The sequence below is a fragment of the Monodelphis domestica genome, chromosome 4 (assembly GCF_027887165.1).
Source record: "Monodelphis domestica isolate mMonDom1 chromosome 4, mMonDom1.pri, whole genome shotgun sequence".
NCBI lineage: Eukaryota > Metazoa > Chordata > Mammalia > Didelphimorphia > Didelphidae > Monodelphis > Monodelphis domestica.
This window is the reverse complement of record NC_077230.1, coordinates 252,225,103-252,245,648: the sequence shown is the minus strand read 5'-3', so window position 1 is coordinate 252,245,648 and position 20,546 is coordinate 252,225,103. Positions and strand designations below refer to the sequence as shown.

The following is a 20,546-nucleotide window of genomic DNA, read 5'->3' as shown; positions in this document are numbered from 1 at the left end:
AGGAAAATTAGAATCTGCAGAGTGGTGATAATTAAAATTTTATCTTGTTAAACTCATCGTCTCTGCTTTATCACTGCTTGCAATGCTACAACATGACTCATGTAGAGTTTTAATCTCAATGGCAATCTCAATAGCATCATTTGAAGTTAATTCAGCTGGTTTAAATGGAGATACACAATTAGCCAATAAGTCTGATAAACTTCTGCCTTGTTTTGCTCTTTGAGGAGTAAGATTGAAAGGGAGCTGCAAAAATAGTATAGAAAAGCTTTTAAGTGGATGGTCTCCAAAGGCATCATTTTTAGAGCTTTCAACAACCATATAATGATTTCTATTTGATTATTCTTGCAACAAGAAGCCTAACAATGAAAATGTTGCTTACATCTTAAAGAAGTTATATGAAAATAATAAAAGAATATTTTCTAGTTGCTGGATTCTAAATGCAGTCAAATTATTTCTATAATATCCTAAAGAAAATGTTATTTGAGAAACAAATTCTCAAGGCCATGTTTGCAAACTATTTCATATTCTTATTTCATAGAAAGCACAAAAATCATTTGCTATCTGTCATATTATTTATTCAATCAATAACTGTTATGATTAAAATTCTCTGGAGACAATAGCTTAATTTAAAATTATTTATTAAATGATAAAAAGCAAACCAGAGAAAGAAAAGAACCAGCCATATGTGGCCAGCTATATGCACCAGCCCTGAGCCAGAACCATGCCAGAGCTCTTCTAGTCGCTTCCCTCTTCCCCATGTAGATCTTAGCCATGATTCTGAAGCAAGAAAACCTTCTTTCTTCTCTCTGCACCAGTTTGAGCTCCTCCTGACATTTCTTTTCTGAGCTGCTCTGATATGAGGATTCTGATTTTAGTCTGGACAGGAGGTGGGACAAGGACTCCCATCTGGTCTCTAGTACTAGTATAGGGTCTCCCAGTATGTTGGGAGGGATTCTACCCATAACCTCGGAGAGATATGATTCAGAGGTTCAAATGTAAGATCTTTTGTTTTAAAATCAAAAGGCTTGTTTTGGGGTGCCACAAAGAGGTGCAGATTAATATTTAATTTCCACACAATCGTTTATTAAGCACTTACTATGCTCAAGAAGCAATGGCTCAGGGCACTGTGACTGGAGTCAGGAAAGCCTGAGTTCAAATCCAGCCTAGGACACTTCCTAGCTGTATGAACTTGGGTAAGTCACTTAACCTCTCTATATCTAGGAAAGCATGTAGGTGGCTCAGTGGATAGAGAGCTTGTGCCTGGAATCATGAAGTCCTGAGCTCAAATCAGGCCTCAAACACTTCATAACTATATGCTCTTGGGCAACTAATTTAACCTCTGATTGACTAACAAAAGGTTCAACTGGATCCACAGGAGGAGGAAATGGCAAAGCACTCCCGTATCCTTGTCAAGAAAGCCACATGAATAGCTTTGGCCAATTATATATACAATATACAAATATATACAATAATACTTTGGCCCCAAAGCTGTGCTAGACTCTTGAGATAGAAATGAAACAGACCTTGATCTCATGGAGCTCATGTTCTCAAGAGAGAGAAGGCATGTATGGTTTTTTGTTTGTTTTTTTAAACCAGAGCTGATGATTTTACCCATGAAGGCAACTCCAGGTCAGAAAGTTCTGATGCACATGAGCACATTCTAGAATTTCCTTAGGAAGGAACAAAGACTAGCTCAGAGTCAGGCAGGAGGTACCAGAGGTGGGATTTAAATCTATATCTTCCAGCCTCTCTCTCGTTGACTATGCCAGGCTGTCTGTCTCTTAGGCTGCCTCTCCTGAACAACACAGACACATAAAAGGACATGTGAAACAAGTGTATGAGAGCTATGTACAAAATAAATATCAAGTCATTGGGGAAGAAGTGAGGTGCTTGCAGCTGGGGCAATTATGAATGTGGGAGATAATATCTGAACCGAACTTTGAAGAAAATCAGGAATTTTAAGAGTTAGGAGTGAGGAACAAGTATATTCTAGACATGGGAAGACCCTATACAAATACACAGAAAAAGAAGAATGTCCTTTGTGTGGAGTGTGGTAAGGGAAATAATGAGTGACAAAGCTAAGAAGGGAATAAGAATTTATATAGTGCTTAAAATATGCCAAGAATTGGGGTAAATACATGTATTTAATCCTCAAAATAACACAGAGAGGCAAGTGCTATTATTATCCCCATATTACAGTTGGGGCACTGAGGGTTAAACGACTTGTTTTACTAGCTCTTTGATCCTGAAATCTGAGAATTTGAACTCTAGTCTTCTTGATTCCAGAGGCAGCACTCTATCCACTATGCCAGTAGCTGCAGTTCATTTGTAAATAGGTATATTTGAGCCAGGCTGAGAAGAGCTCCAAAAGGAAAGTAGATGGGCTATATTTGTTTTTCTTAAATTAAGTTAAATTTTAATTAACAAAAATATGTTTTTTTCTCCCTCTGATCCCCCTTTGAAAAAGAATTGAAAACACAGCCCCATAACAATTAAGCAAAACTAATTACCACAATTTTATTTGATTTTATATATAAAGGAAGCAATGAAATTTACTGAGAAGGAGACTAACATGGTCAGAACTGTGCCTTAAGAAAATCTACTGGAAAGCTACATGGAAGATGAATTAGGTTAGAGATTGGGAGACCCCTGCAATTTAATAAAGAGAGACCCAATTATTAATCCCCCCGATAGTCTAATGAGTCATTTGATCTTCAATTTACTACAGAGATGCTAATCTATTATCATTAATTAAGTCCTCATATGGCTTCAGAAAATGTTTGAGGAGGCCTTCATCAAGTACTTGTTTTTTTTTTTTTCCTTTTACTCCTTCTAGAGAAAGGTGAAGAGATACGCACAGATATACCAGCTGTTTGAAATTGGTGATGCTTAGTTTTCCTGCAAAGGTGTGGAAAGAAGGACAAGTAAAGGAGCAAGATGGGGGAAATGGGAAACCCTTCAACTCTGTGTGCAAAGATATCCACCAAAGAGCTTAGTTAATTAGACTAAAATAATAAGAATTTTCAGAACATCAGATGTATTCATAATAAAAGTACTAAAACCCTAAACCTAACATTCAAAAGTTTTCTAATTTTTTCTTGATTGTCATACTGTGTATTATCCCTACTACTCCTGCCCTTTGTACTATTCTCTTTCTCACTAGCTAAAATATTCAATTTCATTTCATTTAGTTTATCATAAAAAGCCACTTGCAGGGAATACATACCCATTCAATGTTAAGATGCAATCATTCATTGCAGTCTCATGGACCCCTGTATAAGGAAACTGGAAAAGTCTATGTGGAACAGAAGAACTATTAAGGTAGTAACATCCAGAATATTAACAAAAAGGAGTCTGATGACATGATTCATCCATATAGCTATTCATGGATGGTCCTTGCTATCCTCAGTCCATTTTCCAACAGCACACAGGCTCTTCCTGGTTGTAAACAATTATCAGTCTTCCCTTCCCCTTCCCCAAATTCACAACACAATGTCATAGAAGTATTCTTTAGGAGAATAGCATGAACACAAATTCATCAATCTTCATAATGCCTTGGTTAGGATTACATTACCCAAAAAAATAAATCTATCAGCTATCAACTCCATTGCACAAGAAATTAAAATGGAAAAGGGAAAACAGATATTTTAATGGCTATGCTGACATCTTTACTTATATGAAAGAACAAAGAGGTTAGCTAGGTGGCAGAGTGGATGGAGAGCCAGGCCTAGAGTAAGGAAGATCTGAGTTTAAATCTAGCCTTAGACTGATTGTGTGCCCCTCAGCATTTAACCCTGTTTCCCTCAGTTTCCTCATCTGTAAAATGAGCTGGAGAAAGAAATGGCAAATCACTCTTACTATCTTTGTCAAGAAAATGCCAAAGGAGGCCACAAAGTGTCAGACATGATTGAAACAACCAAACAACAACTATGAGAGGACAAGATCATCCAACTGCAAGGAATTGCAATCATGGAAATTTAATAAGAGTGTACCCTATTTTTCCAATATCATATTTTGGTTTTAGAATGTCATGTCAGGAGCCACACACAAAAGAAGGCTGGGCAGTCAAGAAATCAGGTTTTAGAGAGTTTAGACCATTTAGTAGCTAGTAGATTCCAGTATGTGGGATGCCAAACCTTTTCATCAGGACCTGATTGCATCTAGGACTAGAATATGCTCTCATAGACATTTCTATGATCATGGAAGCTACTCAGTTGCCAGCTCACTGCAAAATAAATCAGCATTATGAGCATAGCAAAAACCATCAATACTATCTCATTGTCTCCACAATTATTATACTGCCCAATGTCAAAGGAACTATTTCTTTTTCAAACAACCAACAATATATTATTTAAGAGTATCACAAGCCAAAGTAGTAACCAATTATTTTACTTATTAGCAAAATAGCCATACTTCAAATAACATAGGACTCAATATTCTTGGGTTTTGAACCTTGCAAATCTTTGGTTTTAAAAAGAAAAAAAAATCTCCACAAAACCTTTAAGTTCTTATTTCAACTTATTTTAGGGAAATTCTGCTCTAGGGAAAGACAATTGAAGATAGACAAGTAGCTGTGAATATTACAAGGTGGAAAATGTAGAAACAAAAACTTCACACCTTCATTTCAATGGGAAGCAGTGTTGCATGAGTTTGCAATAATGCAAATCATGCCTGATGGATTATTTTCAAATTAAAACTGGAGCCAGTGTCATTGCATGCTCTTTTCTGCCTTTGTTATGTTCTGATGTGGAATTCATTTACTATTTAATAACTTGCCATTATGCAAAAGCCATGAAATGAAATGAAATATAACAAAAGCTGTTGTAAATTTGCCTTTTGTAGAGGAAATAAAGAAGCCTAAGAAAAGAACCCCATTTGTAGAAAAGATTGTTATAATACTCAACAGAAAGAATTTCTGAAATCATTGTGTATATGAGTACTGCGATGAATGTAAAATTCAGAGTAGCTATATCAGGATGACATTTAGGGAGAAAATGTTTATTGAAAAATAAATCACCTAATGTAATATACATTTGTACTCTGCATATGTATGAGTGTGTGTATATTTTAGGGGTAATGGAGGAGAGAATGCAGGACTTGTCAAGAAGACTTGTTTCAATTTTGCCTCATACATATTTACTGGCTGTGTGACCCTAGGCACTTAACTTTTTTCAGACTCAATTTTCCTATCTCTGAAATGGGGAGAATAATAGCACCTACCTCCAGGATTGTTGTAAGGATAAAATAAGTGTGTGTGTGTGTGTGTGTGTGTGTGTGTGTGTGTGTGTGTGTGTGTGTGCTAGGCAAACCTTGAGGTGGTACATTATTATTCAGCAATCATTCTCATCATTATAATTTCCATACTATCTGTATATAGTGCAGCCCTCTATTATACTAAAGCTCAAAGATTAAGAGTTCTGTTTTGTTAGTCACCATGTAACAGGACATGAATCTAAAACTCACAAATAAATATCAACAATGGTGAATCTGGTATGGAATATTTCTAATGCTTGGACTGGGGTCTTTAGATTCAGTTTTTGATGCAGAGACAAAGAGCATGTCTGTGAATTGAAATAAAGCTTATAATAGTATTTAAGCAAAATCTGTTACAATGCTGCTGCTATTGCTACTGTTCCTGCCAATATGATACAAAGCCAAGAGGCATCAAAGGGAATGCACTTTTAATGGGACTGCAATTAACCACAGACTTTTCCTAAATTATGATTATAGAGCAGGGGTAGTCTCAAATATGAATACTGGGTAAATTTGTATCTGATTTGTGCATTTGAATATAGCTCAAAATATAAGTGAGAATGTGAATGCTCCCTTTTCAGGACTCTTTAAAAAATCCCCGGAGCCACTCACTCCCTGTCTCTTCCCAGTCAGGCTGAAGCGGGCCAGAGGATGGCAACATCCTGGTGCCAGTCCTTCATTACCTGTTCCTGTTCCATTAACAGGTTTATAGCATTCATGCCAATTGAGTGCCAGAGTTCATCCGGGATACTGGTCTCCTTTCAAAAATGCAGTGACTTGTGTTGAGGAGCCTGAAGTGGCTCTTTAAGATCTTTGGACAGAATCTATCTGAATGCAGACAGGCCCCCTCATTCCCACAGAGGCAGATTTTCACAGAAACATAAACTCTACCCTCTCCAAAGTGTCCCTTTGTATGTGTACATGTGTGTGGTGGTTTCTAGTTAATCCGAACTTTGCCCCATTTTATTTAAATGATAGTTGTCTGTGTTTACACAACCATTGTCTGCTTTTAACCACAGGGTGCCATGGCTACTTACCACAAGAGAATAATAAATCTTGAATCCTGGTTTAGCCACAAAATAGTCATCTGATTTGAAGGTTATCTTTATTTGGTTTGTTCTTGACCGTATCCTTGGAGGAACTTCTTTTTGTCCACACCAGCGGCCTCTGATAACAGTACTGGTTTCAGATATATCTTCAACCTCTACAAAGTCATACCTGGGATCAAAAGCATGGGCAAGTGCTTTTAAAAACATTAAGGATTTCAAATTGCCAAATGTGTTGAGTAATGAAAACAAATGGATTTTAAATATTAGGACTAAACATTTAGAACTAAAAATGTTTAAGAGAGTTCTGAATATAATTTAGTTACTGATGGTGAAATCTAAATGGGTACTAGAAATTTGGCTATGGATGCTATGCTTGCATGTCAAAAAGCTTGTCTGGCGGTATCTTCTTAGTCCTATCCCTCAATCATTGATTATCAGTCATTTTTAATATTTTAACTTTTTTCTCTATCCTTCTGTTCCTCAAAAACAAACTTCTTTCATTAGTGGAAATTCATCTCAATGTAAGTACTGCTGCTATGTCTAAATATGAACAAACATGCATACATACTCAGCTTTTTTAAGCATTTAAGATAATAAATGCCTTCTGCTCTCTTCATTTCAGCCTTTCTTACGCTTTACCTTTCTTGGATGGTAGAAGTGTGTTAGGCTGTAGTTCAAATGAAATGGGGATGGTTGAAATCCATTGTAATTCATTTTTCTCTATTTTACCTGACAAACATGAGACCCTTCTAACTTGGGTAAGCTCAAAAGAATGATTGTCATGAAAAAAAAATAACAAGTTCCTCTTGCCATAGCACAATCTTTTATAGTTGGTTAATGGAGAAGAGTTCCACATAAGCAGATCTTGAAGGAGGAGTATAAAGAATCTCATCACAGAAGTATATGATTAAAATAAAATGAAGATGGGGAGGCATATAACTAATGGACAGTCCATGTTCCACAATGTTATCTTTGAGATATCTGGAGAACCTGAAGGTATCAGCATGCTGGGAGGCCCCTTTGTGGTGAACCTATGGGAAGTCATGACTAAGAATCACACAGATTGGGCAGTCATGGATTGGCCATAATCTGCATCCTTTGAGTGACTACTCACATCAAAGCCATAAACCCCTTGGAGAACTTGGAGTTCATGATTATTCCCTGTCTCCTTGTCTCTCCTCCCAAAAATAATAAAGAAAATTATCACGAGAAAGACAAAAAACAAAACAAAACAAAAAAACCCTCAAGGTCAGCTCTATTTATTCTCTATGTAAATATGAACTGGAGACTCTCTTTTGCATTATTCTTTTTATCTTGGCATACATTACTCTCTGTGGTCCCAGAAAGCAATAGTCACTGCTGTTATTCTCAGAAAAAAGAGGAGCACAATAAAAGCTGTCAGCATAATAAACATGCGACAAAGGACAGCCAAATTTGAGATACCCCATTCTTATTATTCAAAGGAAAATAAACCTGCTGAAATGGTTTAGCAGTTCAGTAGTTCACTGATAATGCAAAACAAGTGTGGGCAGTAAAATATCAAAAATTTCTTCCCCAAGTCCTATAAATGCTAATTAAAAGAACAAGATGCTGTGAGAGGACAATCAAAAAAGAAAAATAAACCACCAACCACCTATCATTCCATAATAAATATGTTAAGAAAAAAATAAGGCAATTTGACACAGCAGTAAAAAGCTTTTTTTTTCCTTTCTCCCCCTTCTTGCTGACCTAGGGGGAGCATGTGAAAACATCATTTGAGAAGCATGTGAATTGTGGGGTTTTCCTAACTTCCTCCTTATACATGTCTGTGCCCTTACAGTGGTAATTCTGGGGTCAGGGAATGAAGTAGGGACATCTACCCTTCACTCCCTCCCTCACTCAAAGTGGTAGGGGAATCCCATTACTTTATATTTGCAAAATAATTGCAATTTAGTTCTTAGGAGTTTAGGTTAGATGAAACCATGAAAAGTCAGCTACTATAGTCAGTCAACAAACATTTATTAATCACCTATTAAATACCATACATTGTGCTAAGCCCTGGGAATGTAAAAAAAGGGTGGAATACAGTCTTTGCTTTCAAGAAGCTCACTGTCTAATGGGAATGTTAACATGTAAACAAGATATCTGTAGGACATTCAGTTTAAGATGTTGGAGAATAATTTGAGGTCTTGGGGATCAACAAATAAATCAAGGAATCATCTGCACAAAAATATAATTAAATCTATAGGAAATATGAGATAGCCATGTGAAACAGAGAATAGAGCCTTGAGGGAAAACAATAGTTATCCCATGGCAGGTTATGGAATGATACAGCAAATTTAGATAGATCTCATTATTTATAAAGTGAGATCTTCCTTAGTTTGCAAAGCCAGCTCCATTAGGAGATATGAAGATTCTTGGCTCTTGATTTCCTTCCACTGAAGAAGTCATAAAAGCTGTTGACACAATGGAATCAGAAAAATTTTAGGTTCTCATTCATTCTATTACACTTACTTAGTCCCAAGCTATTTTTACAATTATTATAGTCTACAACTAGTACTGAAATTTTAAAAAACAAAAACAAAATAGATAGCAATAGCTACCAAGAACAAAAACAGCTTTGAAAATTTGGTGTGACCATAGGATCAAGAAAAGCTATTTGGTTTTACTGGTATTCCCAGTTTTGTTTTTGTTCAGTGGCATAAAGAGCCCTGGATTTGGAATCAGAAGACCTGGGTACACACAAGCTTTGTGACTTTGGTCAAATTATTTAATCTTTCTGGGCCTGAGGTTCATCATTGGTGGGAAAAAAATTAAGGTGTTGTATGGTGACTCACATCCATGAATCGTACAATCCTTGGGTTCCCTAATTTCAATATCAAAAGTGAGGGGGACTGCTTTTTCTACTCACCTGCAAATATCATTTTCTGGTTCCTCCAATCCAAACTGATTATCAAAAGCTAGCTGTATCCTGGTTTTTTCCTGGGAATGTAGCCTCCATGTGAGTAGCAGATTCCTGGGGTAGCTGTTAGGGAATCGAGGACTGTGTATGATGCCATTTCCCATCACCTGGATGATCTCTTCTTTTCGATACAAGTCTGTGAGGTGATTGCCGGCTGTTAGTAATCACAACTTGTAGAAATTAGTATGATGTTCCAATTATAGGAAAGCAAGCATCAAAAACAAAAGTTTATATAGAACACATTCACATCTCTTGAAAATGCAAGGTCAAGTTCAAGAAGAAACTTGTGGTTGAAGACATTAAGGAGTCTTCTCATTTCTACTTTCTACACAGTTTCCTAAAGTCAACATCGATTTCCAACCACATCTTAATTTACATGGCTGGAATATAATTCATAACAGGAGAAGGAATATCAGTTATCTCTACCCAAGGTCATTGCCTGTGGGTATTGTAAATATTCAGATAATTTCAAATGATTCACCCATCATATTTTTCATGGTCTAAAATGATCAGGTATTTCCTTCCCATCTGTGCCATGTGTAGCCAAAGGATTTTAAAACATTTCATGCTGACTTGAAATTCAGGCAAGATAAAATTTGTCCCCAAAGTCATTAATAACTTACTCATATAATTTTAATTCTAAAAGTAACTCTCCCCATACAACTCTGAAAAGTCATTTAAGCATTATTAGCCCCAAGTTAAACAATTTTCTCAATATCCCATAACCAGCAAATGGCAGAGCCTAGACTCAAACCTGGGCCTTTTTACCCCTAGTCTAGTGCTCTAGTGATTATATTATCTTTCTACATTATAACTGCATTCCAATTGAATAGTCTTTTTGGCTATAAAACCAGGCAGAGGATTGTCCTTGCTGTTAAGATTGCTCTGTTATTTTTATTCCTTTGGTTTTTCTCCTCTCCTCCCATTTTCTAGATTATTTTTTTTCCTCAGGTCTTTTTGAGTTCCACAATAAGGTGTTGCCAATCCCTGAATACCTATAATGAGCAGAAGAGATAATGTCCTGAACTATAGAGGAGGGAAGGGGAGTAGAATAGTCATTTTATTATATCATACTTCCTTTTTTGCCACATCTACAAAATAAAGATGTTGGATTTGATCATATATTGGGTACTTTTAGCTTTAACATGCAATGACTTGGAGCAAGTTCAAATCCCAGCTCAGATTTTTAATTGGTTGTGTGAGCTTTGGCAAGTCATTTAATTTCTTTAAGTCTCAACTTTGTTATCTGTAAAATGAGAATAATAATAGCACATCCTTCACAGGGTTGTGAAAAGGATTAGCTGAAGCTATAAATAATAGCAATCATACTTATAATTATGATTACTACCAGGAGAAAGTATTGCTTACATTTTAATAACTTAATGATCATGAACCATTAGGCTTAAGTCTCTGATGGCAATTCTGTTTGTGGCCATAGATTATGAAATGCAGGGTTCCTATTATCTGCAAATGAATATAAAAACATTTTTGTCTCTCCCATTACTCAATATCAACTTCCCTCCTAAATAAAATAAAGAAGATAAATGTGGAAACTGGCCATAAATTTAATTTAAAGTATCTCTTCAATTGTGTAGGATTCTGAAATTTTCCATTCTTGGTAATTCACTGCTTAGTACATTATAGAGCATCTATCAATCTCTGTGGGATTCTGTGGGAGAGCAACATCAGTGTTAAAGAATCATGATTTTTGAATGATGTGATAATATATTCCCTACCTCAGACTAATAGTATTTATTCTTTAATTTACCCTAATACCTCTTACTTTCTTAGCAAAAGAGGCTTTGTCTTCCTCACCATATTGAGGAAATTTTATGCCAGGGGAACTTTTGCTCCTCTCTTTTCCCTCATTCTATACTAAAAATAACAGATGGATAGTCTAGGAGAATTGTTCATTTGAGAGTTTCAAGGGTAGGGATATACTGGGTAACACTTTTGATGGATATTTGCTAGGGAAATTCTGCCAAAAGCTTATCAGTCATCCAGTTGAAGCAACAAGTGTAAGGAACATATAAAATAATAATTATGGTAGTGGTGATTCTGATAACAGCTAACATTTGCATATTATTATTAATATATACAGAGTATTTTATTTTATTTTTTAATTTGATAGATTTTTTTTTTATTTTTGCCCAATTATACTTAAAACAAATTTTTAACATTTAAAAAAAATTTAAGTCCTGAATTCTCTTCTATCCTTCTTCCCTCCCCATTGAGATGATAAGCAGTTTAATATAGATTTCAATTTTTTTTCTTATTAATCCTTTTGTGGAAGAAAATTGAAAAATGAAGAAATAAAGTGAAATATAGTATGCTTTTAGTCTGGATTCATACTCTAGCCTTTTTTTTTTCCTTTGGAAGCAATGTCATTTTTTGTTGTGGGTCCTTTGGGATTTTCTTGGATCCTTGAATTACTGAGATAGCTAAATTATTCATAGTTGTTCCACAAATGATATTGTTATTATTGTGTATAATGTTCTCCTGGATCTGCTTACTTTACTCTGCATCTGTTCATGTTTTTCCAGGTTTTTCTGAAATCCTTCTGCTCATCATTTTTTTACACATTTATAGTATTCCATTATACTCATAGGCCACAATTTACTCAGCGATTCCCCAAATGATGACTATCCCCTCATTTTCCAACTTTTTGCTCACACAAAAATAACTTCTATAAATATTTTTGGAGATATAGGTCTTTTTCCTTTTTTATTTCTTTGGGATACAGGCCTAGTAAAGCTATTGCTAGGTCAAAGGCAATGTACTGTTTTATAGCTCTTTGGGCATAGATCCAAATTGCTCTTCAGAATTGGTTGAATCAGTTCACAACTCCCCCAATAGTAAATTAGTGTCTCCATTTTCCTACATCCCCTCCAATTCTTTTCATTTTCCTGTTCTCTTACAATAGCTAATCTGATAGATGTGGGATGGTACCTCAGAGTTGTTTTAACTTGTATTCCTTTAATTAGTGCTGTAGAACATTTTTTCACATGATTATAGTTTTTATTACATTGTCTGAGAACTGCTCATACCCTCTGATCATTCATTAACTGGGGAATGACTTGTATTTTTATACATTTGACTCATTTCTCTATGCATCCAAGAAATTAGGTCTGTATTAGAGAGACCTCTTATAATTTTGTTCATTATTATGATTACCAAGTATTAACTTCCATCCCATTTCCACCTCTGTTTATGCTATCCCCTCTCTTTTCATTTTGTCCATCCTCAAAAGTGTTTTGCTTCTTATCACTGCCTCTGCCAATTTACTCTCTCTATTTTCAGGCCACAAAGTTCTTAACCCCTTCCCATCTTACTTTTCTGTAGGGTAAGACAATTTTTATTCCCAATTGAGTATGTGTATTCTTCCCTTCTTGAGCCAATTTCAATGAAATTAAAGGTCAAAAGATCCTTTCCACACTGTAAAAGCTCTTTCATGCCTCTTTTATGTGAAAAAAATTACCCCATTCTACTTTTCCCTTCCCCCACTTTCTCAATGTATTCCTCTTCCTTGCTCCTTAATTTTGTTTTTTTAGATATTATTCCATCATGTTCAATTCATATTCTTGCCTTCTACATATAATCCTTCCAACTGACCTAATAATGAATGGCTAATCTTGTTGAATCTCTTATGATTTCTCTTTTAATTTTTTATGCTTCTCTTGAGTCTGATATTTTAGAATCAAATTTTCCTTTAAGGTCTGGTCTTTTGATCAGGAATGTTTGAAAGTCCTTTCATGGAATGCCCATTCTACTCCCTTCCCTCTACCCAAGGATTATACTCAGTTTTGCTGGGTATGTGATTCGTGGTTGTAGTCTTAGCTCCTTTGCCTTCCAGAAAATCATATTCTAGGCCCTCTAATCCTTTAATATATAAGTTGCTAAGTTCTGTGTTAGCCTGACTGTGATTCTACAACATCTAAATTATTTCTTTTTTGGCTGCTTGGAATATCTTTTCTTTGTCAAAGGAATTCTGAAATTGGCTTTAATGTTCTTGGGAGTTTTCATTTTGGGATCTCTTTCAGGAGATGATTGGTGGATCTTTTCATTTCTATTTTCCTGTCTGGTTCTAGAACATTAGAGGAGTTTTCCTTGATAATTTCTTGAAAAACAATGTCTAGGTTCCTTTTTTAGTAATGGCTTTCAAGTAGTTCAATAATTTTTCAGTTATCATTCCTGGATTCATTTTTCATGTCAGTTATTTCTCCAAAGCGATGCTTTACATTTACTTCCATTTTTTCATTCTTTTGTTTTTTTTCTTCTTATTTCATGGAGTCAATAGCTTCCATTTGCCTAATTCTAATCTTTAGGGCATATTTTCTTGAGTGAGCTTTTGTTTCTCCTTTTTTATTTGTCCTATACTGCTTTATAAGTAATTCTTCTCTTCAGTGAATTTTTGTCCCTTTTAGAAAAAAAATAAGTGGCCCATTCCAGTGGTGATAAACCTTTTAGAAACTGCATGCTGTGCCCCACCCCAGTTCTCCAGAGACCATGTATTCCTCACCCAGACTGAGTGTTCCATGTACCCCCCTCCCTTACCCTACACAGGAGAGGGAGAAAGCACTCCCATTGGGCTTCTGGGCAGAGGTGCGAGTGATGGGAGAAATGTCCTCAGAATGTATAGAGAGGGGAAGAGGAGTGGCTTGAGTGCTCTGCTCCCCTCCAGCTCTACCACCTGTGAACTGCCCACCTCACCCCATAGCGCTACCAGAGCAAGGAATGGGGGATGTGAAAAAATGTCATTATGCAGGATGGGACGGGAGTGTCTCCACCTCTGACCCTTTGCCTTTCTAGTAATGAACTCGGGTGGGCAATAGCACATGTGCCCACAGAGAGTGCTTTGTGTGCCCTCTCTGGCATGCATGTCAGAAGTTTGCCATCACAGACTTATTTTACTTTTAAGGTATTATTTTCTTCAGATTTTATGCCTTGTTTGCAAGATATCTACTGTTTTGCTATGATTTTCTTGTATCAGTCTCATTTCTTTCTCCAATTTTTCTTTTGCTTCTTGATTTTTAAGATCCTTTTTGAGTTCCTCTAGTAATTGTTTTTAGACTTGATACCAGTTTATATTTTTCTTGGAAGCCTTGGGTACAGGGATATTAACTTTTTTCTTCCTCTGTTTTTGTGTTTTGATCTTCCTTGTCACCAAAAATAACTTTCTATATTGGATTTCTTTTTTTGTTGTTTGCTCATTTCCAAGCCTTTTTCTTTTAAGTTAAAAAATGGTATGATTAAGCTATATTCCTGTGTTAATGGGGACACTCTCTTAAGCTTCAGGATCATTGCACAGCTGCCTTTAGAGCTAGCTCTGGGTATCTATTAGTTTTCTATAAGTTTTCAATTTTTCCAAAGGTGAGTTGACCTAAGAAGAAGTGTGTTTAATTTTCTCCTGGCCAGTGCTCTGGTCTGTCAGTGGTTATAAAGATTCTTTTCCACCCTGGAACTGTGATCAAGGCCCCTTTCTCCCTCATGGACACAAGAGTGGGTGTGTATTAGTACTCCTCTTCATTCTCTAACTGTGACCTGGGATTCTAACCTGCATCTACATATAGATAATGCAACAAATCCTTAACCTGTGATCTCCATCTGACCAGTTGTCTGACCCCCTTATCATTTCTCACTCATAATTATAGAAGCTGTGTTCATTACTTCAGTCACCTCCAATATCTATGATGGTTTGTGGAGGTAGGGTCTGCCTTGGTATGCTTCTTTGCACTCCATTGCCACCCTGATGTGATAGCCCCCCACCTTCTGATCTTCTAAGATATCCTGACCTGAAAAATTGTTTCACTCCATCTTTTTGCAGGTTCTACCAATCAGAATTTCTTTAAGATATTATATCAAAGTTATTTAGAGGGTAATTTGGTAGAGATCAGTTTGGGTATGTATACCTTCTCTACTGTCTTGGCTCTGCCCCCCATTACAGAGTACTTACAACTTGTTTCATCTCAACCTCACTTTACTTTACTTTACTAGGGAAGCACTTAGGTATTATTATCCTTATTTTTAAGATGAGAAAACCTAGGCTAAAAGAGATTAAGCAACTTCATCCAGGGTAAAAGAATAAGTAGCAGAGATGGGATTTGAACCACAAAGTTCTATTCCTAAACATGGAGCTATTCATTTAATAAAGGGAGAAAATTTGAATGTATGGTACTCAAGAAAACACAAAAAAGGTAGTAGAGAATTAAGTGCCAAATTCACATACAAAAGTACTAAAGGAATTAAGGTTATTATAATTAAATAGATTGGAGGTACCTACTGTGTGCATTAAACTCAATTCAATTCTGTACCCAATAATATTTGCTTCAAAATAAAATTAGATCTGGGCAGGTAGCAGGGGGAAGATGGCAAGAAGAATAAGAAGGAAAAAGGTACAGAGATGGAAATAAGGTATTGGTTAGGTATTTATGGAATTTGGATGAGACTGTACTTACTATAGCAGAGGAAGATCCTTGCAGGATTGGGAGTGATAAAATGATGGAGTTCTAGATGATGAGATGATTTCTAAAGTCCCTTAATGGTCTAATCTAAGATTGGAATTTTATAGATTAAAAAATATAGGCCTAAGATTCGAGTTGTTAGTGCCAAAGTCAGGTTGAGAATTCAATTCCTCTGATGCTTACAGTTCCTTGGCCATTTACTACATCACAGTTAAACTCTAGCTGGAATAGGGGAAAGAAATGTCATGATGAAAGACTTTTAAGGACAGATTCAAGATTAGAATTTGGTGTGGTAGAAACTAGGGATCCACTTGATGGCTCTTGATTAGAAAAGTAATATGATGAAAGTGATAATTGGGGAAGGCTCCTTTGGTAGCTATGCTCAAGATGAATCATAGGTGTTTCATATATATCAAAGGACCAGGTTTTTATGGGCTAAGTTTGGGGGCAAATTAAAGAGGGACCAAAGGACTAGTTATGAAGGTTATTTTAATGAATATAGTGGACTTTGAAAACTGACTACAGGGAGCTGGAGGCCAATGGTAGCATCACAGTGAATGCAGCAAGAATACATTTGTTGCTTTGACACAACTGATTCCATTTCAAATTAGGCTATCATTTGTGATGAATTATTTTGATGATAATTTTTCACAATTTTTAAAATATTAAAATAAACAAGTATGATATAGCAACCCATAAATATCTGGTAAACACATGAAAACAGAAAGATCAGATCATCAATGAGAAAACTTAGAAAACAATATAATCATTGGTTTATGCTGTCAGTCATCAATCAAATTTATTGGCAAACAACTTAGGTTATTAATTACCAATCAGAATTTGGGTGCAACTGGCTAAAACTATAGCTAGAACTTTAAGATACTAACTAGAGACTACAAGTATTCACTTGACTTTGGGTCACAACTGAGGCAAACTGCTTTGTTCCCCACATTTGAGAATCAAACATTCCCAATGTCCTCTTTCAGTTCAAAGCTGATTAAAATTTGTCAACTTTCTAGTCAACCACTTTGGAGGGGGTCTCTAACTGGACAGAAAAGCAACCTTGTACTTATATGAGACACACTTACTAGAACCTTGTAAGAATTCATGTGAGTCCTTTGCTTCCAGTGGAATCAATATTTGCATGCATAATTAATAATAAAAATTTGTTTCCATGTATTTGATTAATAAAGCTTGATGACTAGTATTGAAAGAAATAAGACATTAGTTTCTCTTGCGTTAGTTAACATAAGTAACAGTAAATTGATTTGCACATGTACCTTACTTTATAGGGAATAATTAACCAATGGGAGACAAGAGGAAGGAGAATAGCAAATGAAGTAAACATACAAGGAGTGGGGCACAGAGGACACAAGAAAGCCCAAAGAGTATGGTGTCATGAAAGTTAAGAGAAATAGTGGTCAGCAGTAACAAATAGAAGGCAAGGAGAAGGATAGAGCAAAACTGGATTTGGCATTTAGGAGGTCACTGATATCCACTGAGAGCCATTCTGGTAATCACTATAATGAAGAGGGTAACATTCTTTTTCTTCATAAATGATCTTTCACTGATTTTTTCTTTAAAACTATTAACTTACATGCCACATGTAATGGCATTTTGATTTTTATGTTGTGACTTTCATCCTGTGCACTGAGGTTAAGACCTGTAATTCTTTCTTAATAGACCACTGACAAAAGGTGGTATTTACTACAGATCCATGCTGGAAATGAACTGAACTAGAAGTCAAATGATATGTATCCTATCACAAGTCCCCAAATTTATCCAGCTCTTGACCTTTATTTTACTTTAAAAACAAAATCTGACAATTCCCCAAAGTCACATATACACAGAATAACTAAATGAGGTTTTTCCTCCTATAAAGGCAATTTTAGAGTCTCTGCTCTTCACAATCCACTGGAACTCCCAAATAATACTTTTTACATTGGATATATAACTCTCTGATCTTCTTATCAGGAGAGCAATACTAAATAAAGAAGAAATATAACAGCATATCAACTTCTACATGAGACTGCAACTAAATAAAGTAAGAGAAAAATTAATACTTTTAAACTTTTACATTCCTTTCTCTCTGTTCCACCTTCTCCATCCAATAGCTATATACTAGGTATTCACTAAAGAGATGATGATATAAATAAAGGAAGTTTATTATGTTGATGTGGAAAGATTCACAATTCATATTCATATTGTTGATTCATTTACCAGGATATATTAGACATCCACCTAAAAGTTTCTAGTGACAAACTAGAAATGACAAAGTCTAAATTTTATTATGTAAAAGCAAACTCAATTTCAAACAATCTTTTAAAGTATCCTATCCCTTGAGAAGCCATTGTCTAAGAAGAAATGAAATGAAAAAGTATCCTATTATCTTTCCCTCTGCAAAGATCATAACTTTAACTATGACACCTTAGATATAAAGGAAAACCACCAGGCAGCAATAGAAGTCATTAAAAATTTTGTCTATGGCTTCATTTAATGACCCTACACACTTTACTGCAATGTAGCAGAACTGTGGGGTGAAGGCAGAGGAACAACACAGTGGTCCACCTGCTTGCTACTCAGCAACCAAAGGGTATTTGCCTCAAGGTTTGGTCAGTTTATGAATAGATCAAGAGAGCTGACAACATATTAGACTCTTAAAAAACAATCCCCAATTTGTGGATTAAGATCAAAATACACACACACACACACACACACACACACACACACACACACACACACACACACACACACACACAGAAGAATGACTTCTCTTCCTGGGTAAACAACTTGAGAAAGTAGTCTATAATCAATTCCCTCATTTCTCCTCTCTTTTTTTCCCCTCTTAAATATTATTTTATTTGGTCATTTTCAAACATTATTCATTGGAAACAAAGATCATTTTCTTTTCTTCTCCTCCCTCCCACCATCCCTCCCATAGCTGATGCTCGATTCTACTGGGTATCACATGTATCCTTGATTTGAACCCATTTCCATGTTGTTGGTATTTGCATTAGGGTGTTCATTTAGAGTCTCTCCTCAATAATATCCCCTCAATCCCTGTAGTCAAGCAGTTGCTTTTCCATGGTGTTTTTACTCCCACAGTTTGCCCTCTGCTTGTGGGTAGTGTTTTTTCTCCTAGGTCCCTGAAGATTGTTCAGGGACATGGCATTGACACTAATGGAGAAATCCATTACGTTCGATTGTACTACAGTGTATCAGTCTCTGTGTACAATGTTTTCTTGGTTCTGCTCCTTTTGCTCTGCATCACTTCCTGGAGGTTGTTCCAGTCTCCATGGAATTCCTCCACTTTATTATTCCTTTTAGCACAATAGTATTCCATCACCAACATATACCACAATTTGTTCAGCCCTTTCCCAATTGAAGGGCATCCCCTCGTTTTCCAATTTTTGGCCACCACAAAGAGCACAGCTATGAATATTCTTGTACATGTCTTTTTTCTTATTATCTCTTTGGGGTACAAACCCAGCAGTACTATGGCTGGATCAAAGGGAAGACAGTCTTTTATTGCCTTTTGGGCATAGTTCCAAATTGCTCTCCAGAATGGTTGGATCAATTCACAGCTCCACCAGCAATGAATTAATTTCCCTACTTTGCCACATCCCCTCTAGCATTCATTACTTCCCTTTGCTGTCATATTAGCCAATCTGCTAGGTGAGAGGTGATACCTCAGAGTTGTTTTTATTTGCATCTCTCTGATTATAAGAGATTTAGAACACTTTTTCATGTGCTTATTAATAGTTTTGATTTCTTTATCTGAAAACTGCCTATTCATGTCCCTTGCCCATTTATCAATTGGAGAATGGCTTGATATTTTGTACAATTGATTTAGCTCTTTGTAAATTTGAGTAATTAAACCTTTGTCAGAGGTTTTTATGAAGATTGTTTCCCAATTTATTGCTTCCCTTCTGATTTTAGTTACATTGGATTTGTTTGTACAGAAACTTTTTAATTTGATGTAGTCAAAATTATTTATTTTACATTTTGTGACTCTTTATAAGACTTGCTTGGTTTTAAAATCTTTCCCTTCCCAATGGTCTGACATGTATACTATTCTGTTTGCCTAATTTACTTATAGTTTCCTTCTTTATGTTCAAGTCATTCACCCATTCTGAGTTTCTGTCTTCCTATTTTCCCAGCAGTTGGATTTCCTCTCACTCTTTTAAACTCTTATTTATGAGTTCACCATTCAATTAAAATTTATTTCTCTAGTTATCAGTAATCTCCTAATTGCTAACTCTAATGCTCTTTTCTCAGTCATTATCCCCCCTTACCTCTCTTTTGGGTGAACCTAATGATCACCTTTTTCTACACAATCTGTTTTATGGCTCCTTTTCAGTTTCCTTTCCTGGTTCTTTATCCATGTCTTACCCTTTATTAATGGGTATCCTTCAAGGCTTTGACCTGGGCCAACTTTTTGCAATCAATTAATTATTAAGCACTTACTATTTCTCTCTTTCCACTACCACTTGGCTGCCATGAGTATGGTAATCACCTCTATGCTGATGATACCAGATGTATATATGAAGCCCTAGTCTGTCTACTAAACTGTAGTCATAAACCTCAACTGCTTCTGACACATTCAAACTGAATGTCATATAAGAATCTCACAATCTCACATCAAACATGTCCAAAACAGAAAATATTTTTCTTAAACTCTGCCTCTGATCTTCCACATTACTATCAAAAGAACAACCATTCTCTCACCTACTCTGCCTCTTAATCTCTGTGTCATCCTCAAATCCTCACTCTCACTCACCACATAATCCAATCCATTGTCAAATACTGTTTCTACCTTCACAGAATTTCTTTGTATCTATT

At 35.9% G+C, this 20,546-nt stretch overlaps 1 protein-coding gene across 3 annotated transcripts in view; it reads right to left on the bottom strand.

Annotated features, from left to right (window-relative positions):
- Nucleotides 1-20,546, bottom strand: part of PDGFD (platelet derived growth factor D) — a 323,396-nt gene that overhangs the window by 110,379 nt on the left and 192,471 nt on the right. For 2 of the 3 annotated variants that reach the window (XM_001362937.4, XM_056794451.1), the window contains exons 2-3: nucleotides 9,193-9,397; nucleotides 6,291-6,471 (exon numbers count right to left, since the gene is read on the bottom strand). In XM_001362937.4, coding sequence (XP_001362974.1) covers nucleotides 6,291-6,471; nucleotides 9,193-9,397 — 386 coding nt within the window. The remainder of the gene's footprint in view (nucleotides 1-6,290; nucleotides 6,472-9,192; nucleotides 9,398-20,546) is intronic. The other variant, XM_001363021.4, reaches the window with a different exon arrangement.